The sequence below is a fragment of the Lycium barbarum genome, chromosome 2 (genome assembly GCF_019175385.1).
Source record: "Lycium barbarum isolate Lr01 chromosome 2, ASM1917538v2, whole genome shotgun sequence".
In the NCBI taxonomy this organism is placed as follows: domain Eukaryota; kingdom Viridiplantae; phylum Streptophyta; class Magnoliopsida; order Solanales; family Solanaceae; genus Lycium; species Lycium barbarum.
In genome coordinates, this window is record NC_083338.1 from 40,715,628 (window position 1) to 40,742,664 (window position 27,037).

Genomic DNA, 27,037 nt, shown 5'->3' on the forward strand with positions numbered 1-27,037 from the left:
AAAGGAGCAGAGAATGAAATCACAGGAGAGTCCACAAATAGGGAAGAAGACCAAGGGAAGGATCCTAAAGAAGGTAACCTCAACAGTAACCATAAAGAAAGCATCAGTAGTCAATATGTATCTTATGGAAAGGAAGAAGAATAGGAGACTGACATTGGTTATGATGATCAGGAAGAAAAGAAGGTACTTGAGGAAAATATCAAAGTAGATAGTACTCCAAGACAAGCGAAAAAGTCAAGAAAGGAGAACAAGCAGAATAGACAGAGGACAAGAGAGTACCCTCTAAAACAGGCTGTGCGTCCACAAAATAATGTATGGAGGGACCTAGTTGTGTACCAGTTCCCTTATGCAGTGCAGTACGAAAATCAACACAAGAATTTTACATGGAAAACTCCTTACTAAAGGGATTAAAAACCACAACCTACCCCAGTAGGATTTCAACTCCACTAACCGAGCAAACTCAGGTTACAACCCTATTGCAAGCTAGAAGTTAACTCCCATAACCCTTCACCCTTGTAATAACGCTTATACAACCCTCACACTTGACTACCCCTAGCCAAGCACACTAATACACCTAAACTAATTCTAGCCTAGTATAGCACCCAAAGTCCTTGTGAAGACACTCTTCCAACAAGCAACCTTTGAGAATTCAACTAATACGCCTAGACTAACTCTAGCTTAGCGTACCACTCAAAGACACCCTTTGCCAATTCACCATAGTGACTAACACTAGACACCCATACACTAATACAACTAAGCTAACTCTAGCCTAGTGTACCACTCAAAGGCTTAAGGAAACACACTTCCAACAAGCAACCTTTGACACTTCAAAACACCTACAATCAACTTCTTTTTATAGAAGAGTAGGTTTACAGTTTAAGCACAAAAGAAAAAAGACTCAACAACCTAAGGACCTAAAGCATCTTCAGTTATAGATCTGGTCCTTCGATTACTAAGGATCTGTTTTTGAGGAACACCTTGAAAGGTGGAGACTTGCACTTTGAATAGAGCAATTTTCGGATTGTGCAAGAATAAGTATTCTCTTCAAAGATGATGTCTTTATATGCAATGAGAGAGAGAGAGAGAGAGAGAGAGAGAGAGATAGATAGATAGAGAGAGAGAGAGAGAGAATAGAGGTGACTACTAATGAAATCTAGATCGTTAATCAATTGGCCTTTCTGAGGTGTTGTTGTACATCGGCATTGTACTTTTAAACAACACACTTTATAGTTGTAGGTTTGTACTTTCAATGCTTCAATGACCAAGACCTTTATCTGAAGAAACCTGATCCCTCATCTGTTCTTAGAACAAGTTATAAGTACCGGCTACACTTTCAGTAGCTCTACAGCTGTACCGTTGGCTGAGTAGGCTGGAGACCTGATCTTATCTGGTCCTTTTGGATCAACATATCTTGTCTCTTATATATAAGAAAATCCTGCAGGCATCTGATCTTTCAAGGAGCATGTTAAAATAGCAGCATATGAGATATCATAAGGTTAACCAAGTTCAGACAGGTGAACCTAATTGTATCTGGTTTCTTAGGCTTTGTCATGCCATCAAAACATATCATTTCTTATCAATTTTCCCCTTTTTGATGATACAAAGTGACATCCTTTGTATTCCCCCTAAGGACCAGATCCCTCACCGAGATACCTCATTTGTTCCCCCTAAGACTCAAACCTCGAGATACATAGTAGTATTCTGGTTCTTTGAGTGAAGTTTATCAAATCATCAAAACATGTCATGACATATCAATTTCCCCCTTTTTGATGATGATAAACTCATAGACAAAGTTCCCCCTGAGAATCAGATTCCCACCTGTTCCCCCTGCGAATCAGTCCTTCACTTGCCCAACTTGTAGTCCTCTTTCCCTTTTTCACGGTTCCCCTATCTGCCGCATATGTCTCTCCCACATATATTGATTATATTTTTAAGACCGTGAGATGTATGGAGAGGCCATATTGAGGACCAGGTTTCTCTCTCTCTCTCTCTCTCTCTCTCTCTCTCTCTCTCTCTCTTGTTTCACCAGGTTTGACAATCATCAAAACATATAGTCATTTTCTCCCGTTTTGATGATGACAAACTTAGAGACGCTATTTATATGCTGCTCTCCAGTCATAATTATTTCTAGTGTGTGAATGTGTTAATTATTTAAATTAGCGTTACAAATTTATTTTTTATTGCTTAAATTTCTGTTATGGCCTCTCATCAACTTTGACCTATTCACCTAAATCTCATACTAGCCGCTACCCACCATGGCCACCAGGCCAGTGGACAGCCTCCACTTGGGGTTGCTCCACCCACCATAGATCCAAATAATCCAAGTACTTCCAATTTGCCTACCAATTCAAACCCTAATATAACATCTACCGACAATTTAAACCCTGCAAATCTACCTACTTCATATTCCAATTTATTGAAGCCAAACCTAGGAGCAACTACACCCCTACCAATAATTCCTATAAAACCAGTTACATACATTGATTGAGAACCGTATGTGGAATGGAATTCAAGAGAAATAAAACATCTGATTATGAAAGAAAATTTGCAATATGTAGTACTGGGGAAATTTTCATATGACATCATTAACATAAGGACCCTTAGAACTGCTATTCCCGAACAATGTGGAATTAAAGGTAAGTGTCAAATTGGCCTTATTGAAGATGGACACATTTTGATGAGATTTTCATTATTGGAAGATTACATCAAAATACTTTCTACCCCTGCTTATTACATTTCAATGAATAATAGATATTGTTAAATGAGACCGATGATTTGGAACCCATGGTTCAAACCAAATGAAGAAACTTCTATTGCTCTGGCCTGGATAAGTTTCCCGGAACTGCCACCAAATTTCTTTGCTCGAGAGGTTGTTTTCTCCTTAGCATCTGCAGTTGGAAAACCATTAGTAGTTGATCTTGCTACTACTAATAAGACGAGGCCAAGTTGTGCAAAAGTAAAAGTGGAAATTGATTTAATGAAGGCACATCCACATAGGATACACATTGTAGAAAGAGATGAAGATACAGGGAAGATTATGGAAAAATGGGTTCCAATTAAATATGATTTTCTTCCTAAATATTGCAAGCATTGTAAATTACAAGGTCACTCTGAGATAGAGTGCAGGGCTTTAAATCCTGAATTAGAAAAGCAATGCAGGGAGTCATGGAGACAAGACAACAAAAAGGAAGATAATAAAGAGGAGAATTTCCCAGAGAAAAACATAAATAATTATGGGGGAAAACAAGAAGTTACAATCAAGCAAAGCAATAATGGATGCAGAGGAGAAAGAACAAATACCTTAAGGATTCCAGTGGTGTCATATTAGGAGAAATAAAGGAACAGGAAGACTCACAAGAAGCTAATAATATGATACAAACTCAAAATGCTTTTGAGTTATTGACAAATGAAGAGGAAGGAGTGCAAGATGAGGAACCTGTCACGAAAAATAGTGAAGATCAGTTAGAGATTCAACAAACTGAAGGCTGTTTAGAGCAAGAGCGAAGTAGTAGCCAGAAGCAGGTGGCAATAAAATATGAGAAAAGTACTGGAACAGGTATAAAATCACATAAGCATGATCATTCAGCACATTCACCAAGTGGAAGCAACACAAAGACTCAGATATTGGAGGAAGCAGAAGAAGTCAGTGCAACTTGTAGTACACCCAAACAAAAGCACAGTAGAGAAAGTGATCAAGAATATTTTAAACAATGAGGAGACATTGGAGAATCTGTTTTCAGACGGGAATAAAGTACAAGTCAGCTCAATACATTCATCAACAGAGAGTCAATATTCAGCAAAAAGCATAGGGAATAAAAAGAAGATCGATAATACCCCTATACAAGCAGCAGAAACCATCATACTAAATGGGAATACCACTCCAAAAATGGCAAGTCACAGATCAAATAATGCAAGGGATGACACGGAAATAGGCACAACATTGCTGGTCATAAACACTCAGCATGATCAAATAAAATCAGGATTGATAGGGGAACAGAATTTAGATGAATATTCAATTGAGCAAAACATGCAAGCAGTGGCCAGAGCTGGAGACCTTTCTCCTAAGCTAATTGATAAAGCAATGGGGAGAGGTAATAAAAAGCAGAATTTACTATCAACTGGTGGTGTTCAAACTAGAAGAACTATGCTGAAACCTAAGTTTCCATTATGAATGCTATAATTTGGAATATCAGGTCTGTGAATACAATGGAATCTTATATGAGGCTTATCAAGCTGCATCAAAAATATCAATTTGGTTTTATTGGTTTACTAGAGCCTTTTCAAGAGGCTCAGAGAATAGAGGAGTACAGAAGAAGAATTGGATTGCAACATGCTTTTGTGAATTGTACAAATAAGATTTGGGCCTTTGTAGATGATATGTTTGAAGTAACAACTGTGGTTGATCATCCCCAACTACTAACACTAAACTTAAAGGTGCATGGACAGATAGAGGAGATGTTGATTTCAATAATGTATGCAAAATGCAATCAATCAGAGAGAATGGATTTATGGGAGGCTTTGGAAAATCAGGCTATAACAAATAAAAGGCCATGGTTGATTGGTGGGGACTTTAATGTCATCACTTCTGAAGAGGAAAAGTATGGTGGATTACCAGTAACTGTGAATGAAGTACAGGATTTCAATGCTTGTATTCATAACTGTTCTGTAGTTGACTTGGGCTTTAAAGGAGGCAAATATACTTGGTGGAATGGGAAAAGTGAAAATGACTGTATTTTTAAAAGGTTGGACAGATGCTTGTCTAACTAAGCTCTGCAAAATAAGTATGCTGGACTGGAAGTGACTTATCTGATCAGATCAGGATCAAACCATGCCCCTTTACTAATCACTTATAATGGAGAAGTTGAAAGTTTCAAAAGATCTTTCAAATTTCTTAACTTCTGGGCAAAACATGAAACCTTTGTTGACACTGTAAGACAACATTGGCAGGCTGACTTCATGGCAAACCCATTCAATTTGTTTCATCACAAGTTAAAGAAGGTGAAAAATGCATTGGCAAATTGGAGCAAGGTTACCTTTGGGAACATTTTCTAGGAGATTGAGACTTTAGAAGAGGTGATTAAGGTGCATGAGATTCAGTTTGAAGTACAACCTACCCCTACCAATAGGGAAATGCTTCATAAGGTTCAGGCTGATCTTAACAGATATCTTTATTTAGAAGAAGAATTTTGGAAGCAGAAGGCAGGGATGAATTGGTTTAAGGATGGAGATAGAAATACTACCTTTTTCATGCATATGTTAAAGGTAGGAGGAAGAGGTTACAGTAAAAAAGAATCCAGAATCAAGAGGGAAATTGGCTGAAAAATCAAGAGGAGATTTCTCAGGAGGCAATCAGATTTTTCTCAGCACAATTCACAAAGGATGCAGATCCAACAGATTTTGAAATATTGGATCACGTTCCTCAGATGATTTATGGAAACCAGAATACTTGTTTGGGAGAGATCCCATTAGAAGAGGAAGTTAAAAGTGTGGTTTTTAGCCTTAATGGGGAAAGTGCTTCAGGACCAGATGGTTTCACTAGGATTTTTTTATCAGTCTTGCTGGGAGATTATCAAAGAAGACATCTGCAACATGGTCATATCATTCTTTTGTGGAGCTGAGTTACCTAGATTCATTACTCATACTAACTTGGTCTTATTACCTAAAAAAGATTTGGTTAATAATTTTTCAGATATGAGACCAATTAGTTTGAGTAACTTTAGTAACAAAATTTTTTCAAGGCTAATTCATGAAAGATTGATAGGGAGTTTGACTGATATAGTTTTTCTTAATCAGGCTGGTTTTGTAAAAGGGAGAAGCATAGTGGCAAATGTTCTCCTTACTCAAGAGATTGTATCAGACGTCAGGCTTAGAACTGAGTCTGCTAATGTTGTCATGAAACTGGATATGGTAAAGGCTTATGATCGGGTTTCATGGATTTTTCTAATGAAGGTTCTAAGAAAGATTGGTTTTTTAGAGTTGGTGATAGACATGATTTTCAAACTGATCAGTAGCAACTGGTATTCAGTATTGGTCAATGGACAACAATGTGGTTTCTTTCAGTCTTCTAAGGGAGTTAAGCAAGGAGACCCTCTATCTCCTACTTTGTTTATTCTGACTGCAGAAGTTCTATCAAGGAATCTCAATGCCTTAAGCTTAATCCCTCAATTTAAAGGCTATGGAATGCCTAAGTGGAGCCCTAAGGTGAATCATTTATCATATGCTGATGATATGATAATTTTTTCATCAGCAGATGTGTTCTCTTTGCATCTTATCATGGAAGTATTGAAGAAATATGAGAACACATCAAGACAGAAGATTAACAGGGACAAAAGTGTTGTATACATGCATAAAAATGTGCCTGGGGATGTGATCATTACTGTTGAAATTGTCACAGGTATTGTGAGGAAGGATTTCCCTTTCATCTATCTAGGATGTCCTATTTATTATAGTAGGAGAAGAAAGGATTTTTTCACTCAGATTCTTATAAAGATTATGAATAGGCTACAAAGCTGGAAAGGGAAACTTTTGTCTTTTGGAGGAAGAGCTATTTTGATTAAACATGTCCTGCAAAGTTTGCCAATTCATCTATTATCTGCAGTTAACCCTCCTATAGGTGTTATCAGGCAAATGCATAAAATGTTTGCCCAATTTTTCTGGAGTAACACAATAGGGGGTAAAAGCAGACATTGGGCTTATTGGGACCTTTTGTGTCTACCTATAATGGAAGGTGGGATGGGTTTCAGATCACTACATGATGTTTCTATTGCCTTGTTTTGTACGTTGTGATGGAACTTCAGGACTAAGCCTTCTTTATGGAGTGCTTTCATGGCTAACAAGTATTGTAGAAAAGAAAATCCTGTATCTATTCAGTGGAAACAAGGGTCTCATACTTGGAAAAACATGATCCAAGCAAGAGAATTAATAGAGCACCAGATCTGGTGGCAGCTTGGTATGGGGAATTCACAGTTTTAGTTTGATAACTGGACAGGAATGGGTGCATTATAGTTCATTGTGGAAGGTTTTGATGAAAGCATTCAAAATGTATCAGATGTAGTGGAGAATGGGAATTGGAACATGACAAAGCTGAATAGTTTACTCCCTCAGGACATAGTTCAACATATAGTTGATACTATCAGACCCCCAAGGATGGACAAAGAAATGGACAGAGCATGGTGGATTTTAGACACTAAAGGAGAGTTTACAGTCAAATCAGCTTGGGAATATATCAGATTGAGAGGACAACCTATGGAGATGTACAGGAATATATAGATTAAAGGTTTGCCTTTCAAGATATCATTCTTTTTGTGGAGATGCTGGAAATATAAAATTCCTCTGGATGATGTTTTGAAGAGAATGCATTATAACATAGCATCCAGATGTTGGTGTTGTTCCAGCCCTGAGGAGGAAACAATACAACATGTGTTTGCTAACTCTTACACTGCTAATAGGACTTGGTCCTACTTCTCTTCATTTGCAGGATTGTCTATAGAAGGATAAACTTTATAGCAGAGAATTGTGAAATGGTGGACTGCATCAGTTAAAGGAAGAGGGAAGCTTATTTATCAAGCTGTTCCAGCTATCATTTTGTGGGAACTATGGAAAATGAGGAACACAATAAAACATGGAGGGAAAAGATCAACTGGAAAAGTCATTTATTTAGTCTATGTCACTATACAGAGACTAGTAATGATAAGGAATCCTTCTATCAGTCAACTACCTCACAAATGGCCAGACTTGATTCAGATGCTAGAGGTAGGGTGTGGAAGACTGAAAGTTACAAAAGTGAGGTGGGAATTTCCTCCAACAGGGTGGTTTTTATGTAATACAGATGGGGCCTCAAGGGGGAACCCTGGTAGGAGTGCCTATGGATTTTGTTTGAGAAATAATGAAGGGGATCTTAGATATGCTTATGCTACAGAGATTGGAATAACTACTAATGTTGATGCTGAGGTTATGGCAATTCTGCAAGCCATGAGATATTGCAAAAATGAGAATCTGGACAATATTATAGTCCAAACTGATTGTGAAATAGTGTACAAGATTCTACAGGAAGGGTGGAAACCTCCTTGGGGGATAGCAAGTTGGATAGAGGAGATTTTGGAGCTAAAAGTTAATAGGACTATTCTATTTAGTCATATCTTGAGAGAAGGAAACAAGCTGGCAGATGCTATAGCTAATCAAGCACTAGATGAAGCTAATGTTGAATGTCATGGCTTCTAGGACCTAAGTTCAACATGTAGAAAGATCCTCAATAGTGACAAAACTCAGATTCCATATCTGAGAGTGAGGATACAGAGATAGGGGGAACAAATGCAGATATATGATGATTTGGATCTAGAAAAGGAGCACCAGAAAGATTTTAACACCACGTTCAAATCCTTTAGGAGGAGAACAAGGTGTTTTTTACTAACAAAGTGTGTTTTATTTTGCAGGTTCATATCATACAAAAGACACAAATTTGAATAGCCATATAACACATATTGTCAGGACAGTCACAAGTCACAGCAATATTCCCAGGGATTTCACAACACACAGCACAAATCACACACACAAGCTGAAACAAGTTTCATATAGTTAAAACAGTGGCAGCACAAGAGAAGAACAGAAAGTCAAATTCTTATTCATGACTTATACCAAATGGATTTGATTGATGCCTTATTTGTGGTATTAGTATCTTATGATACTCATTCAAGTGGGCCAAAATTAAATCTACACGAATATACGTGATACTCATTCAAGTGGGCCAAAATTAAATCTACACGAATATAAGTCATGGATAGAAGGAGATATACAACATCTACAGAATTTCAAGACACATCAAAGGTGGAAAATATGGAGCTTACAGAGTCACTTACAGAAGAAATAAGCTCAGAACCAGCTGGTGGTGAGGAACACGACCACAATAACACCGGCCAACCTCAAGTGCAGAGAATCAACAAGACAGCAGTACATACAATTCAACAGAGAAAGAAGTGGTTTACAAGAATTCCAATTCAAACAACATGCAATTAAAGGAACAACTCACAACAAAAGAACAAAGGGGACGAATTCGACAAGGCATAATTACCAGATGAGCAGCTACGAAGAGAAGAAAGAGGATGGGGGAAAATTAGTTTCAGAATCATCATCTTTACCCCAATATTTTCAGAGAGCAGCGGCGGAAATATCTTCAGACAAAAGACCGTGGAAATAGGGCAACAATACACAGATAGTCCCAATTTGGAAATGGGTTCAAATGTAATTTATTTGGGTCGGTCCCAATTTTGGACAAGTCATTCGCTTTTATTTCCTTTGTTGGACTTATTTCTTTTCTCTAAATAAATAAAAGTCTCATTCGGGCATAGTTAATTAACAAAAAAAATATGCTGCTCTCCCCATCATTCTTCCTCCCTTTCCCACCCCTCTATTTTCTTTGCCCTTTTGGCATTATTGAAAAGAGTAAGAAACGTAGCATAAGCCAAAAAGAAGTTCAGTAGCATTAACTCATGGCCACTAGAGCAACACAACTTAAGCAGGAATAGTAACAACAAGTTTTAAGATCATTGCACAAATCAGAGTAATTGCCCAGATTAGATTAAGCATATAAAAAACATAGTAGTCTTAGTCAGTGCAAAATATGATGCTTAAACTGCGATGAGTGCCATAGTCATAAGCGATGGAATACAAAGGGTCAGATATTTAGGGGGACTAGAAGGGGCTCAAGAACTAAGGAAGAGTGGGTCTAGACAAAGATTTTCAGTCTTTAGCTAAGAGTCGGCTTCTTTACAGCACCACTGAGACCTGGTCCCTTTATCTTCTTAAGCATTTTCATTTCTCCATGATTACCACATCATCCTCAATGTAATACTATGCACAACGGGCAACCAAATGTGCATAATAGGCTGGTGGAACTATAGAGACTGAACGTGTGCACCTTGCATATATAACATAGCCAATTTTTAGCTGCGCCGGATCCGTTCTCATCAACCAGTACATGGTAATGAGCTGGACGGCTAGTACATTGAATTTTAGCGTGGCTATACCAGAAAATATTAGGCTCCATAAGGTGGCACATCTTGGTATCTATCATAGTACTTGGCAATGTGTTTCCATCCTTGTCTGTCATGTTAGGATCATTGTGATTTGCAGGAACCACATGTGTATGATATCTCTTCTGCACTACCACATGGGTTACTCGTGACAGATACCCTTCTTTCAATGGATTGCATGTCTTGCGGATTGCATCCATTTTTTCCCTAATAGGTTCCTTCCCCTTCATCAGATCCTTCTGAGTTCCTTCGCCACTTTCTTTTGCCTTCAAGGCCTTTACAAACCCCTTAAAAATTTCAGTTTCACATTCCATGATATTAGATCTGTTCCATATTTACACATCAACACTTCATGAACAACACATATATATTGAATAAAAATCAAATATGGCCTTATTTCTTACAAGTCAAAATTATTTCGAATTTTCCGAATATGCAAAAATACGGGATATAACATTCAGAGACCTAAAACTTTCATGAGTTTTCCCAAATTCCCAACGCAAATACCCAAAAAAACTGGACATAACTAAAAACTGTCTCAGACTTAGACGAATTTCAGGATTTCTAACGAATTGCCTTACCTCGTTTGACCCTAAAAAGATATATAACACCTGTACCCATCCTGAAGGGATCCATATAGCTAAGATTACATCTAAATCCCAATTATTTCACATTCACACCTAACTCGGATTTTCGGGATGTTACAATAAATAGTTGTAGGTTGCTCGGGGAATGGGCAACCCAAATGAATAACATGGATACCTAAAGTAATACAAAACTGAAACTATAATTGTAAGCTAAAACATAAGGATAATTGAACTGAACATGCAAATCATAATAAAAAGTACCCCTTACTGAACATGGGGAAATAATTTGTTTATAAGAGTTCATAATTTTGTCCTTGGGCCCATGCGGCCTCGAGCCCATATATATATATATATATATATATAACTGTTGCCTCAGTTCCATATAATTGTATACAGTTGTGGCCTTGGGCCCATATATTTGTATATATATGTGGCCTCGGGCCAAAAGATACAATTTTTTAGCCTTGGGCCCAAGGATACGTAAACATAAACTGTGGCCTTGAGCCCAAATACATGTGATCATCACTAATTCTTGACATGAACCTGGGAATCATACTGTAGTTCTAAATGGATTTGAGATTCATACTAAAATACTAATATGACATACTGAACATGAATTCATACTATGGCTCTGATATGGAATACTTGACTACTTCTATATTAAATTGAGACATGGATTCATGAACTATTCATAGGAATTAAAGTATTACTTTTACATAAGAAGTTTGTGGTCTGTGACTGAGACTCATGGGATTTCAAACATGAGCTTATGTTGATTACGTACTGAGTTCACAATTGTCACGACCCGACTAGGGGCTGTGACGGGTACCCGGGGCTAACCACCGAGCACCACTCGTTCTACTACTTATCATACTCATTTAATGCTCTATTATCAAATTCATGCTCAAATCAGAAGAAAATCATTTTTCCATTTGAGAACATAAGTACTTTTATATACATAAGCCTTTCGGCTATCAAAATGATAATATACACCGATATGCACATATACAGTAGTGACCTTGTGAGACCATATAACCCACACTGCGTATCTACGAGCCTCTACTGGAGTGCTAGACATAAGGAGGGGACAAGACCCCGTCATGCCCAAAATATACATGTACACAAAAGAATAATCATAAGCACTTCCGAACAATGGAGTGCTCTCAAATCAGCCTCTAGCTCCTATGAATCTGGATCAGGATCACCTCCCTGTCTACCTGTGGGCATGAACACAGTGTCCAAAGAAAACAGACGTCAGTACGAATATTGTAATGAGTATGAGAGGAATAACAATGAAAATACGTCAATGAGATAAAGGAAGCATCAATAAGGAGCAACTGTATCTGACTGTAACTTATAGAAGAAATAGCACATGCTGACTTACTCATAATCATCATCATCTCATGTATGCACTAATGTATACGCTGCCTGCCCATATAGGTACGGTGTGATAATGTATAAGTGTACAAGTATAAGCTGCCCGTCCATATAGGCACGGTGTAATATCATATCATCATATACTCATCGTAATTCAACATTTTCATACATAGCATAAACATAATATAACTTGCTTTATTGATCATTTTATAGACCTATCATGACTTAGCATCGTTACACATTTATCATTGAAACATACATTAGAACTTGAAAGCAACTATGGATATGTCGGGGTGACATGAGGTCGTGAACCCCCGATTCCATTATGGAGTATTTATAAGTATTCTACCTCACCTTGAAGGAAATAGTATATAAGGTGAGTGTCTACAATAACTGACATCATTAACTGTATAGTATTCTACCTCACCTTGAAGGAAATAGCATATAAGGTGAGTGGATCCAATGAATGGCTTCATTAGCCTTATGGTATTCTGTCTCACCTTGAAGGGAATAATGTATGAGGTGAGTGTATACAACGTACGATATCATTAGCGTTATAGGAATATCATATCATGAACTCTAGAATCTTTATACATAGCTCATCATCATCATTATCGAACTCATAGCACATCTCTTATCTCATTTGGCTATTCATAATCATAGACTCTTGGCTTTCCGGGATATAGAGAATTCCTAGAGAAGAAGGAAAATCATACTGTAGGATTCATGCCATAGAGAGAAAGGACTAGCCTCACATACCTTTTCCGTTTAACTAATCTATTGCTTGCTTGTTGTCATTCAATGCCCACGTTTCTACCTTTAAGAGAAGTCGCATGAACATTAGCTAATCGATTACTTAAACGTACTTACTAAAGCTAAAGAAAATTGGGCAGCATTTCCTTTGTTTATACAACTTTTCCCATATTCCATATCAACTCCCAAACATTCATAACAACGTTCACAATATAATAAACAACAATCGTCATCCATCTATATTATTCACATTTTATAATTTCACTTCAATTTCCCATAATCATGGTCATAATTCACTATTACGTTCTTTCATGTATAATGCTCATTCCATGTTCTAAATGTCATTCATAATCTTCTTACAATCACAACATATCCATATTCATGCTTCATTCCAAACTACTACTCAATAATAGCACTATTCCCACATTTATGACCCATTTCCTATACTCTTCAACAATCCAAGTGTTTCAACTTCTCAATATCTTAAACATCATGAAAATATCATAAAACTTACCTTAGATATTGTAGGAATAATCCTTGAGTGGTATTACTCTTCTTGCACCAAAACCCTAGTTCACTTCTCTTGAAATTTCTTGGCTTAGATGAACTTTGATGTGTCTCTCACACTTAGTTTTGTTGATTTGATGAAGTTGATCATTAATTTTTCATGAGTTCTTGTATATGAAATGGGTGGAAGCTTCTAGAGAAGTCTTGAGTTGTGGAGAATGAAAAATGGAAATGAAATAAATGAACTTGGGTCTCTTATTTAAAACTTGAACTCTGTCTCGACGTCATTATACGGTCCGTATAAATTTATACGGTCCGTATAAGTTACCGTAAAACTGCTCCAGTGGCCACCTTTTTCTGTGTCAATTTGACGGCACATTATATGGGTCGTATAATTTTATACGGTCCGTATAAGTGACCGTGAAATCAACCCCTCAACAACTTCATTTTGTGACATTCCTACGGTCCATTATACGGGCCGTATAACATTATACGGTCCGTATAATCGACTGTATAACCCATCTTTTCACCGATCTTTTTCTTGTCACTTCGTTTGATCTCCAATCCATAGGGGACCTTCTTAGCACTTGTTTATCACCTCACTAACAAGCTAAGGGACGTTATAACTCTTCTCCAAAGCACCATTTAGTTATCATTAACTCGTTACTCATAATTTCTTTTCGATACACATCGTATGCCTTGCCTTCTCTAGGCAAACTTTCTTCTCTTATCTCAAATGCCTTTGAAATCTTAATTAGGGTCATCAAACGTCATTCCTTTCTTATTAAAATATCGTATACTCGTATTCTTAGTCAGTCTATTAACTGTACGTAAATGGGGAATTTTCCAAGGTGTAACAACAATATTCAAAATGATAATCATAAACAACTTCAAAACTATAATCTCAAAGGATAGAAGTTCTGAATTTTTCATGAACCAAGGCATAATCTCTATTTCTCATGTAATTCGTAGTAATCATGAAAATGAGGTGTGGGGAAGATCAATAACATTCCCACATATAGAGAGTTAGCATTACGTACCTTATTAGCTTCAAAACCCCCCAAAAAAGTCAAACCTTTGATGGAGAACTCCAATTCCTTCCCTTGAACCCTTGAGAATGGTTTTCTTGAAAACACTAGGTTTGTAGCATAGGATTTTACTTTGAATTGATGTATAATTACTAGAATTACTTAGAAATACATGGAAGAGCCTTACCTTGATATGGGAGGGTGAGCAGAGGAGAGAAAATTCATGGTAGGGTTTAAAGAAGTGAAGAATAGAATGAAAATCAAGAAAACGATGCACTTAAAAAGGTTACAGGTATTTCACACCATGGAGGACACTCTGTATACCCAGTAGCATGCACTTGTGCTCACGCATGAAATAGGCCTCACTTCACTGGCCGGATACACTTGACATGTCTCTGGGACAAAAGTCTGCTCTTGTCGCGAGCTCAGGGATGACCAATAGTGCAGTTGTAGAGCTACTGACAGTGTACCTAGTACTTACAACTTTTTCTAAGAACAGATGAGGGACTAGGTTTCTTCAGATAAAGGTCCTGGTCACTGAAGCGTTGAAAGCCCAAACCAAAAACTGTAAAGTGTGTTGCTGAAAAGTACAATGTAGCTATACAACAGCACCTCGACAAGGACGATTGATTAACGGCCTGGATTTCATTAGTGGTCACCTCTACTCTCTCTCTCTCTCTCTCTCTCTCTCTCTCTCTCTCTCTCTCTCTCTCTGTCTCACATTGCATATAAATACATCATCTTCGAAGAGAAGACTTATTCGTGCAAAATTCGAAAATTGCTCCATACAAAGTGTAAATCTCCACCTTTTAAGGTGTTCCTCAAGAACAGAGCCTTAGCAACCCGAAGGACCAGATCCAGAACTGAAGATGCTTTAGGTCCTTAGGTTGTTGAGTCTTTGTTCTTTTGTGCTTAAACTGTAAACCTACTCTTCCATAAAAAGAAGTTGATTGTAGATGTTTTGAAGTCTCGAAGGTTGCTTGTTGGAAGTGTGTTTCCTCAAGCCTTTGAGTGGTACACTAGGCTAGAGTTGGCCTAGTTGTATTAGTGTATGGGTGGCTAGTGTTAGTCACTGTGGTGAATTCTCAAAGGGTGTCTTCGAGTGGTACACTAGGCTAGAGTTAGTCTAAGAGTATTAGTTGAATTCTAAAAGATTGCTTGTTGGAAAAGTGTCTTCACAAGAAATTTGAGTGGTACACTAGGCTTAGAGTTAGTGTAGGTGTATTAGTGTGCTTGGCTAGGGTTAGTCAAGTGTGAGGGTTGCATAAGCGTTTGTCACGACCCGACTAGGGGGCCATGACGGGTACCCGGGGCTAACCACCGAGCACCAGTCATTCTATTACTCATCATACTCGTTAAGCGTTCATTCATCAAATTCATACTCAAATCATAGAAAAATCATTTTCCATTTGGAAACATAGTTACTTTTATATACATAAGTCCTTCGGCTATCAAAATAATAATATATATATACAATAGTAACATCGTGAGACCATACTACCCACATATGCGTATCTACGAGCCTCTACTAGAGTGCTAGACATAGGGACGGGACAGGACCCCGTCGTGCCCAAAATACATATACACAAAAGAATAAGTCAATGGCACCTCCGGAACAATGGAGTGCCCTCAAGTCAGCTAATAGCTCCTACGAGTCTGGATCACCTCCCTGTCTACCTGTGGGCATGAATACAGCGTCCAAAGAAAACAAATGTCAGTACGAACATTGTACTGAGTATGTAAGGCATGAATGAAATGAACATAATAGAGAAATCATAAGTCATAAGATGAAGATATAACCTGTGTGATTTCTAAGGGTGGATACATTTCATACATATATTATATATATACTCATAGTGCATGTATCATTATAGTGCATTCATCATCGTGTCATATAAATCATCATCGTTAACCCGTATCCGGGTAACCATCATATGCCGCCCACTAGTGGTGATCATGTCCGGCCTGCTAGGCGCAGTGGAATCATAAGCAGCCCTCCTTAGCGGTGACATGTCCGGCCATTTAGGCACGGTGGAATCATAAGCAGCCCGCCTTAGCGGTGACATGTCCGACCATTTAGGCACGGTGGAATCATATCGTCATATAATCAACATAAACTCATCATTATTAAACATCTCATAGGCATATCATAATCTTACCATAACTTAACATTATCAAACATTCATCATTATTCCTACATTAAATCTTGGAGGTAACCATGGCTATGTCGGGGTGACATGAGGTCGTGAACCCCCGACTACGTTATGGAGTGGTCATAATCGTCATGTCTCACCTTGGAGGGACTAGCATTTTAAGGTGAGTGCACATAAGGAAAATCATCAATGGAACTATACTTAGGATCATTAGCTTCATGGACATCTTATTTTACTCCAGGATTCTTTATATTTAAATCCATCATCGTCATTATCTTGCTCGTCATCGTATCTCCTTTCTTTATCACATAAGCAGTTCTTAATAGTCATAGGCTTATAATTCTCCGGGACGTAAGAAGGTCATGGGAGATAAGGAAGCCAAATCATAAAATAGGTTTATCAAACTCATAAATAGCGTTATCTTTACCATCGTTATCGTAGAACATGTCTCATCTCTAGCTCATAAGAAACTCTTAAGAATCATGAACTCTCAACTTTTGGGATATGAGAAGGTCATAGAAATATATATAGAGAATGATAATATAAGAGTCATGCCTTTATGAAAGAAAAGGGGATATCCTTACATACATTTTCCTTTAGCTATTCTACCGCTTGATCGTTCTCCTTCAATGCTCACGTCTTTACCTTCAAGGGAGTTCGTATCAACATTAGCTACTCGATTATATGAACGTGCTTACTAATGCTAGATAAAATTGGGCAGCATTTCCTTTGTTTATACAACTTTCCTCATATCACATATCGACCCCCAAGCATCCATAACAACATTCACAATATGATAGGCAACAATCATCATTCCTTTACATCATCCACATTTCACAATTTCACTTCAATTCCTCCAAAATCATGGTCATAGTACACTACTAAGTTTTCTTGCATATAATGCTAACCCCTTGTTCTTAATGTCATTTATAACATATTTACAATCACAATATTTCAAGAATCATGACTCATCTTAAGCTACTACTCAAAATCTCATTATTCTGACATTCATGACCTATTTTCTATATCCTTCTACAATTCAAGTGTTTCAATCTTTCAATACCTTAAACAACATGAAAAGACCATAAAACTTACCTTTGAATGTGTAGGAACGGAGTTTGATTGGCAATACTTCACTTGAAGAAAACCCTAGCTTCAACTTCCAAGGGATTTCTTGACTCTAGCAACCCCAAAGAGCTTCCTTGCACTCGATTCACTTGAATTTATGCTTTGAACCTTTGATTTCCCTTGTATTCTTGAAAATGAAATGTATGGAATGTTCTAGAGGCTTGGAGAGAAGTGGAGAAGTGAGGAGAATGAATATAATGAGGCGGGAACACATTTAAATACTTGGAGATACTCAGCCCGTCGGGACTTATACGGACCACTTATACGGTCCGTATAACATTGTACGGTCCGTATAGGTGCCCGTGGTTCACCACCATGGAAAATATTCTTGTTGTTGGGTTATACAGACCCTTATACGGTCCATATAAAGTTCCACGTTCCGTATAATGTGATCGTGTAACTCACAGGTTTTCCGAAGTTGTCCTCATCGTTTCGTTTGGTCTCCAATCCTTATACAACTTTCTTAACACTTGTTTAGTACTTCATTAATAATCTAAACATCCCTATAACTCCTCCTCAAGGCCTTACCAAGCAATCGTTAACGCAATAATTTTACGAAACCTTTCCTATACCCCACTTATCCTTATCAACCTTATTTCATCAATTCATATGACTTCAAAATCTTAACGTATGCATTATAAGACCACTAAATATCTGTCTTATAGTCTTAAGAACTTCCTGTTACCCTTAAGCTCGCATTGGTTCATTAACTACACGATGACATGAAATTTCCAAGGTGTAACAGCGTTATGGCAAGGGCGAGGGGTTATAGGACTTAACTTCTATCTTGCAATAGAGTTGTAACCTAAGTTTGCTCAGTTAGTGGAGTTGACATCCTACTGGGGTAGGTTGTGGTTTTTAATCCCTTGAGTAAGGAGTTTTCCACGTAAAAATCTTGTGTTGATTTTCGTACTGCACTGCATAAGGGAGCTGGTACACAACCAGGTCCCTCCATACATTGTTTTGTGGACGCATAGCCTGTATCAATTGGTATCAGATCAGGTTCTTTCTAAAAGGTTAACTCCTAGAAAGGATCTCCATCACTGCTATTTCACCAAATCTGGAGAAAAGAGAATCTATCACAAGACCACCAAGACCCAATAGAGAAAGTCATGGATGGTGGAAGGGGAAGGCATAACTTTTCAGGACTGAGGATCTAAGCTGTGGGACATCATTTGTGATGGACCTTATGTTCCTATGAAAAGTTGCGGGGCTGGATCTAGGACTTGTCAAAAGATTGAGAAGAAGCCAAGAGTTGATTGACCTAGTTTCCAGAAAAGGGAGAAGGTTCTACCTGCATGGAAAAAAGGAGGCTTAAACTCACTTGTTCTATCATTGTATGAGACCCGTGATTCCTTGAGTTTCAAAGATCAAATGAGTGAATCTGGTTGCAGGCTTGAGTGTGAAGAGGTAGTCAAAAGGTTACATGAAAGGAGACTGCTCGAAGCAAGGACTTTCAGAGAATGGATGATTCCCCTCATTCAAGGACTTTCAAGTTAGAGTGTGCTCTTTTGAAATGATGCTGAACAAGAAGCACTTTGGAAGAAATCAATAGGAGATGGGTTTGATCGAGCTCAACTTGGTGCCTCTCCTTAAATTTACTCATGCTTGGCTATGATAATAGGAAAGGTACAATATTAAAAGGTATTTTTCGGTGGCATCTAACTCACTCTTGTACTGTTACAGGTACACATGCATAGCAGGGTCAGGATACCACAAGCATAAGTGACATTGCACATATCAAAGCTTTTGCCTAGTCTTCAAAATTGTCAAGGGACCTAGTCCCTATGACTCAGGTTAGTAGTCTCTTCAGGTTTTAATACGTCTTGAATTGTCTAGAATTCCACGTCATTAAGACTCTTGGCTTCCTATTCCAAATTAAGCCCTTTAAATGCCAGTCCATCCTGAACCTCTTCGTACTTAAAAAAAAAACCCTTCCTTCCTTAGATCTTGCAAAAATTTATTCCCAATTTCTTAAATGTGAATCATCCTTCCTCACTCGAAAGAATCTGAACCCCACTATATCACTACCAGATCCCAAAAATAGTCTGACTCTGGTAAGCCCTACTTCCATCAATCATTCTAGAACAGATAGTTTGACTCTATGAGCCCTGTGTAGACTTTCTCCTTGATGACTCTAAATAAAGGGGAGAGAAAGGCCAAGGAAAAAATTGGGAATTTCGGAAATTAGTTTCGGGAATTACAAAATAGGACCCATAACTAATTGGGCTAGAAAAGAAAAAGAAACAAAAGGCCCAATCCACAAGTGTGGCCAGCCATGGAGGAAAATAAAAGGGCCCAAGCCCAAGTGTTAAATAAATCCATGAAGTAAATAATAAAAAGGGCCACCAAGTCTTCATTTTTAAGAAGCTTCAAGAACACAAAAGAAGAGAGAAAAAGAAAGAAAAATTGGAGGGCTTCTATCTTTGATCCAAAAATCATAATTTTATAGTATTCCTACTAAGTTCAAGACCCTCTTCAACGTGGTATAATTTTTGGGACAAGAAAGTACTTTTTTTTGGCAAGTGGAAAAATTGAAAAAAAGGTAAGAATTCTATCCTTTTTATGTTATGGAAGACTAATATATATGTTGTAGTATGTGGAAATGAATGAAAAGTATGAAATTTGTGTGTTATGGGTATGTGTGTGTGTGTGGCCGTGTATTGTTGTTGATGGAAAAGGATGAACAAATTTTATTTATTATGTTAATTGTGTTGTTGTGGCCTTGTGATGTAAATGGAAGAATAGTAGTTCAACTTGGCATGAAAAATTGGTTGTTAAGTTGTTGTAGGAAATTATGTGATTTTATTAAAGTTTTCTGTAATTATGGGAATGGAGTTGTTAAGGTGCAACTTGTTGTTGTTGTTGATGAAATTGGAAGATAAAAATGTGTTGTGAATGTTTGTGTCGAAGATTGGAGGTTTCGGGTGAAGTATGGTTTTTGGTGGGATTGTTGTATATTTTGTAGAATTGTATGAAATGCTTTTGAATTGTATTTGAATGATCTTGAATTAGTAGTGAATATGTAAGTGTCGATATCGACTTGAACGTACGTAGTTGAATTGAATAATGATGAACTATGTAGAAAAGAAGGCTACTAATGTTAGAATGCGTTCTGAATTGATTCTTGATGTTATTGGTATGGTTGTTGGTATTGTTGGTATGGTTATTGATGAATTTGGCCGAGTTGTATTCTCGGGGATGTTGAATTTACAGGGGAGGTGCTGCCGAAATTTCTGTAGACAAGTACTAGTTAGAATTGAAATTCTAAGTACTTGTAGCTAATGTTTGGTAATTGATAACGTCATTGCAGATCTTGGAGAGCCCGAGACTTGAGTCGGGAATTATTTAACGAGTGATCGGGATTTGTTAGTGAGCGATTGAGGTATTTAGAACCTACCTTTCTTTCTTTTGGCATGACCTTTTTGGAATGAACAAATAACGTATAAGTATGCTCCTAAAGAAAAATTCTATTTCTAGAGCCACTAGGATGGTCTATGTCTTTGATTTCCATAAACTATCCCATATGGTTTGATACATACTCGTGATGTTTGAAGTTCTAGTTGATACGTTTCCGGATGTTGTTCGAAAAATATTTGATATGGCTAAAGCTTGGATATGTATTTATATATATTTTTTGGATATGTGCATATGATTCTAAGGCTCCGTTTAATCTGCTCCATAATGTTATTGGAAAGCTTCTTAATATGAATGATACTTAAATTTTCAAAAATGACCTATGAAGTGTTTTTCGAAGGTTTTGTAATTTAAAACCTCGCAACTTTTGTATACTAATTCCGATTGACTCGATACTTACTTTGAGCCTTCTGATATAAGTATATATATATATATATATATATATATATTTATTCGTCGAGTCTTGGAATTTATTTATTTGTATGCATATGGTTTTCGCACTACTCCGCTCGTGCATACTACTATTACATCGTTCGCCGGATCCCGGGCCGGTTTTGTGATCGTGCGCACTATGTTATATTCGGCAGTATGATGTGTTACGGTTCCCGAGACCTCGCCATAAGGCCGGGTACTGCTTATATACGGCGTTATGATGTGATATGGCATATGATATGTTCTGGTGTTGTGATATGTTATGATGATACGATATGTTCGGGGATTGTACGGAGATATGAAACCTTCTGGAGTATGATGTGTTGTGGCGCCAGCGTCGGAGTGGCGGCCACGTTCCTGAGCCCTATGCATGATTTTTATTTGCATCATATATATATATACATTTTCAGTACAGGTTTTGATATACTAATTCTGTATCCATCTTCTGTACTCCTCACTTCAGTTATGATTCGGATTTCTGTATTTCATGCTTTACATACTCAGTACATATTTCGTACTGATCCCCTTTCTTCGGGGGCTGCGTTTCATGCCCGCAGGTACAGACGTTCGTTCAGGTGACCCGCCAGTGTAGGGTACATATTCTGCTGTTTGGAGTACTCCCTTTGATCCGGAGCTCATATTTTTGGTACATATCTTCTGTTAATCATGTTCTGTATATATGACTATTCGAGTACGGCGGGGCCCTATCCCGTCATATGCTTCTGTTATGGTTTGTAGAGGCCTATAGACATATATGTGGGTCATGGGTCATGTTTGTTCGTTTATGTTTATGATTTGCGTCTTAATGAGGTCTCGTTTGCTATTATGGCTAAAACGGCCCATATGTGTGTATATGTGTGTATATCTGGGCGATGTGTGTTCCGCCAGCCTACCGGATTTGATATGATGTTTCTGTATGGGCGATCGCTTAAGATGATATTTGTTTTCAGTATCTGCTTAAAATAACGTATGTTAAGTTTGAATAAATCTTTGATATGTCGATCTGGTACGTAAGTCTGTTTGGGTGTCCAAATAGGGCACCAGTCGCGGCCCACGGGGCTGGGTCGTGACAAAAGTGGTATCAGAGCGGTTTGTCCTCGGAATGTCTACAGGCCGTGTCTAGTAGAGTCTTGTTTATCGGTGTGTTGTGCACCACATCTATAAACAGGAGGCTACGGGACATTTAGGGTGTTACCTTTCTTTGAATCATAAATCATGCGATAGAGCTGTGCTATTAGGATGATTTCTTTCTGACCGGCTGTTATGTTTTCAGTGATGCCTCCGAGGAAGGCGACGACTGCCTAGAAGGGCAAAGCAGTGGCAGGAGAGACTAGCCAGATACAGAGAGTTACTCGGGCTCGTGCTCAGATTATGCCCGATAGTGCACCCCAGTCAGAGAGTTCTGCTACACCACCACCAGAGGAGCCTGGAGAGGCTCCACCATTAGCTCCAGAGGCTCCAGCGCTCGAGCCCCCAGCTCCTCAGCTAGGGGCGGAGGATAGAGCGATGAGAGAGGCTGTGCAGTTATTGACGACATTGGTAGCAGGACAGGCTCGCAGACGCGGGCTAGAGGGTGATGATGGTGACAGACGTGGCAGTTTGAGGGTCCGTGATTTCTTGACCTGTAATCCCCCAGAGTTCTACGAGTCTAAGCCTGAAGAGGACCGCCAGGATTTCATTCGACAGATGCAGCGTACACTGAGGCTGGTCAGGGCTTCTGAGACTGAGTCTGTCGAGCTTGCTTCACACAGATTGCGAGATGTAGCGACTAATTGGTATGAGTCTTGGGAGTTGTCCAGAGGCGAGGATACTCCCCCAGCCATGTGGGAGGAGTTTACAGCAGCTTTTCTCAGCCACTTTTTGCCCTCAGAGTTGCGACGGGCGAGAGTTGATAGATTTTTACAGCTGCGGCAGAGAGGCAGGAGTGTCCGAGAGTACAGCTTGGAGTTTGATTCTCTGGCTAGGTATGCCCCTACCATAGTAGCTGAGATGGCTGACCGGATGCACCGGTACGTGATAGGGTTGGATCTACTTGATTAATAGTTGTATGGCGATGGCATCGCAGACTGGTATGGACATTGCCCGGTTACAGGCTTATGCGCAAGGGATGGAGGACCGGCACAGAGAGGATCAGTCGGGTAGAGATCGTGATAGGAGGCCACCCAAGCGGGCTAGGTCAGCTGGGTATTCAGGAGAGTCTCGAGGCGGGCAGCCTCAGCAGCAGCAGTCTAGTATATATCCTCCTTCGTCAGGCCGGGGTACACTGTCTACAGGTAGACGATTTGGCAGTGCAGGGTATTCTGGAGCAGGCCAGAGTTCCAGAGCCTCGGGTTCGCAGACGAGCAGGGGTCCCAGTCAGTCTAGGCCACCCATGCTCCGGTGTTCTTATTGTGGGATGTCGCACCCAGGGGAGTGTTATAGAGCTACGGGTGCCTGTTTTTCTTGTGGCCGCCAGGGCCATATTATGAGAGACTGTCCGTTGGCGGGTAGTTCTGGTGGTGCAGCTCAGCTGACGAGATCAGCTGCTGGTTCGTCTTCTACTCCTTCAGCTATGCGTCCTGCGAGGCGAGGTATGCCAGCTCCAGCGGGCCACGGTAGAGGCCGTGGCGAGGTTTCTGATTCTAGCGGTCCTTCGAACCGCATATATGCATTGGCTAGCCGACAGGATCAGGAGGCGTCGCCAAATGTGGTCACAGGTACATTATTGGTCTTTTCCCGAGCTGTATATGCATTGATTGATCCAGGTTCTACTTTATCATATATTTCTCCCCTCGTTGCTAGTAAAATTGGGATAACACCTGAACCTATAGAACCATTCGAGGTAGCTACACCGGTTGGGGATTTTATTATAGCGAGGCAGGTATATAAAGACTGTTCTGTGATTATATGTGACTGTTGCACTAAGGCTGATTTGGTAGAATTAGATATGATGGAATTTGATGTTATTATGGGTATGGACTGGTTAGCCTCCTGTTATGCTAATGTTGACTGCCAAAAAAAGGTAGTTCGCTTCCAGTTTCCAGGGGAACCAGTTATAGAATGGGCAGGAAGTACAGCATCGCCGAGGGGTAAGTTTATTTCATACCTCAAGGCCAGATAGATGATTCAGAAAGGGTATATTTATCATTTGGTCCGTGTGCATGATATTAAAGCAGATATACCTACTCTCCAGTCAGTTCCGGTTGTTAATGAATTTCCAGATGTATTTCCGGACGAGCTTCCAGGTCTTCCCCCTGAACGGGAGATAGACTTCACGATAGATGTGCTGCCAGATACTCAGCCTATATCTATTCCTCCTTACAGGATGGCACCTGCAGAATTGAAAGAATTTAAAGAGCAGCTGAAAGATCTATTAGAAAAAGGCTTTATCAGACCCAGTACGTCACCCTGGGGAGCGCCGGTATTGTTTGTAAGAAAGAAAAATGGATCGCTACGGATGTGCATTGATTACAGGCAGCTGAATAAGGTGACTATAAAGAATAAATATCCCCTCCCCCGGATTGATGATTTATTTGATCAGTTGTAGGGTGCTAAATATTTTTCGAAGATAGATTTGCGTTCGAGCTATCATCAGGTGCGGGTACGAGAGGCAGACATTCCAAAGACTGCTTTCAGGACCCGATATGGGCATTATGAGTTCAGAGTGATGTCTTTTGGGCTAACTAATGCTCCAGCAGTGTTTATGGATTTGATGAATCAGGTATTCAAGCCGTTCCTCGACATGTTTGTGATTGTATTTTTTGACGATATTCTGATTTATTCACGATCAGCAGAGGAGCATTCAGATCATCTGAGGACAGTACTTGGCACACTTCGGCAACAGAAATTGTATGCTAAGTTCTCCAAGTGTGAATTCTAGTTAACCTCAGTGGCATTCTTGGGGCATATCGTCGGAGCAGATGGTATTCGGGTCGATACACAGAAGATCGAGGCTGTGCAGAATTGGCCTAGGCCTACTACACCGACTGAGGTACGCAGTTTTCTAGGATTGGCTGGATATTACAGGAGATTTGTGGAGAATTTTGCTTCTATTACGGCACCATTAACAAAGCTGACTCAGAAGGCAGCAAAATTTCAGTGGACCGATGCTTGTGAACGCAGTTTCCAGTTGCTGAAGGAAAAATTAATTACAGCTCCAGTTCTAGCTCTTCCAGAGGGATCAGACGGGTATGTCATTTATTGTGATGCTTCTGGCATTGGGATAGGGTGTGTATTAATGCAGCATGGTCGAGTTATAGCTTATGCTTCCCGGCAGCTCAGACAGCACGAGAGAAATTATCCTACCCATGATCTGGAATTAGCCGTGGTGATTCATGCTTTGAAGATATGGCGGCATTACTTATATGGGGTCCATGTTGATATCTATACGGACCACAAAATCTTTCAGTATATTTTTAAGCAAAAGGAGCTGAATTTGCGGCAAAAAGATGGCTTGAATTATTGAAAGATTATGACGTCGATATTTTGTATCATCCTGGAAAAGCTAATGTTGTGTCAGATGCACTTAGTCGCAAATCTACAGGCAATTTGACCGACGTGCAGCCAGAGAAGAAGGAATTAGTCCGTGAAATTCATCAGTTAGCCAGCCTTGGAGTCCATTTGGCCGATTCTGGAAATATTGGGGTTTCTGTCTGAGAAGTTGTTGAATCATCGATTACGGAAGAGGTAAAATGACGTCAGTTCGAGGATCCTATTTTGGTACAGTACAGAGATGTGGCCCTTAATAAGGAAAAGACTCAGTTTGAAATTTCACCTGATGGGGTATTACTATATGGAGGCAGGTTATGTGTACTTAACGTTGCAGGGCTGCGGCGACAGATTATGGGATAGGCACATTATGCTCGGTATTCTGTTCATCCTGGATCCACTAAAATGTACCATGATCTCAGATGTTTATATTGGTGGGATGGCATGAAAAGAGATATTGCAGAGTTCGTTGCTCAGTGCCCAAATTGCCAGCAAGTTAAGATCGAGCATCAAAAGCCCGGTGGATTGTTACATGAAATGGAAATCCCAGCTTGGAAATGGGAAATAATCAATATGGATTTCATTACAGGTTTACCGCGCACTCCACGCAGGTATGATTCTATTTGGGTTATTGTTGATAGACTGACAAAATCAGCTCATTTTCTTCCGGTCAGGACTACTTATTCGGCTGAGGATTATGCCAGATTGTATATTAAAGAGATAGTAAGGCTTCACGGAGTTCCTATATCTATTATAACCGACAGGGGTGCTCAGTTTATAGCAAATTTCTGGAGGTCATTTCAGGAGGGATTGGGGACTCAGGTGAGTCTTAGCACAGCATTCCATCCTCAGTCTGACGGACAGGCCGAGCGTACTATTCAGACACTGGAAGATATGCTACGGGCCTGTGTTATTGATTTCAGAGGTAGTTGGGATGATCATTTGCCGCTTATTGAATTCGCTTATAATAATAGCTATCATTCCAGCATCCAGATGGCGCCGTATGAAGCCCTCTATGGTAGAAAGTGCAGATCTCCGATTGGTTGGTTCGATGTGGGTGAAACTAAATTGATCGGGCCAGATATGATTCAGCAAGCAGTTGATAAGGTGAAACTTATGCGGGAGCGGTTGTTAACAGCCCAGAATCGACAGAAATCATA

General features: G+C 39.3%; 2 protein-coding genes across 2 annotated transcripts; one reads left to right on the forward strand and one right to left on the reverse strand.

The window, feature by feature from the left end:
• Window positions 1-7,602: 7,602 nt before the first annotated feature.
• LOC132628511 (uncharacterized) lies at window positions 7,603-8,220 on the forward strand. The gene has a single exon (XM_060344292.1). It carries the CDS (start codon window positions 7,603-7,605, stop codon window positions 8,218-8,220), a length of 618 nt encoding a protein of 205 aa, XP_060200275.1.
• A 28-nt stretch (window positions 8,221-8,248) lies between these two features.
• Window positions 8,249-10,342, reverse strand: LOC132628512 (protein argonaute 13-like). Its single transcript, XM_060344293.1, has 3 exons — window positions 9,914-10,342; window positions 8,446-8,554; window positions 8,249-8,334 (listed from the first exon to the last, which is right to left on the reverse strand). Exons 1-3 carry the CDS (start codon window positions 10,340-10,342, stop codon window positions 8,249-8,251), a joined length of 624 nt encoding a protein of 207 aa, XP_060200276.1.
• Window positions 10,343-27,037: the final 16,695 nt, after the last annotated feature.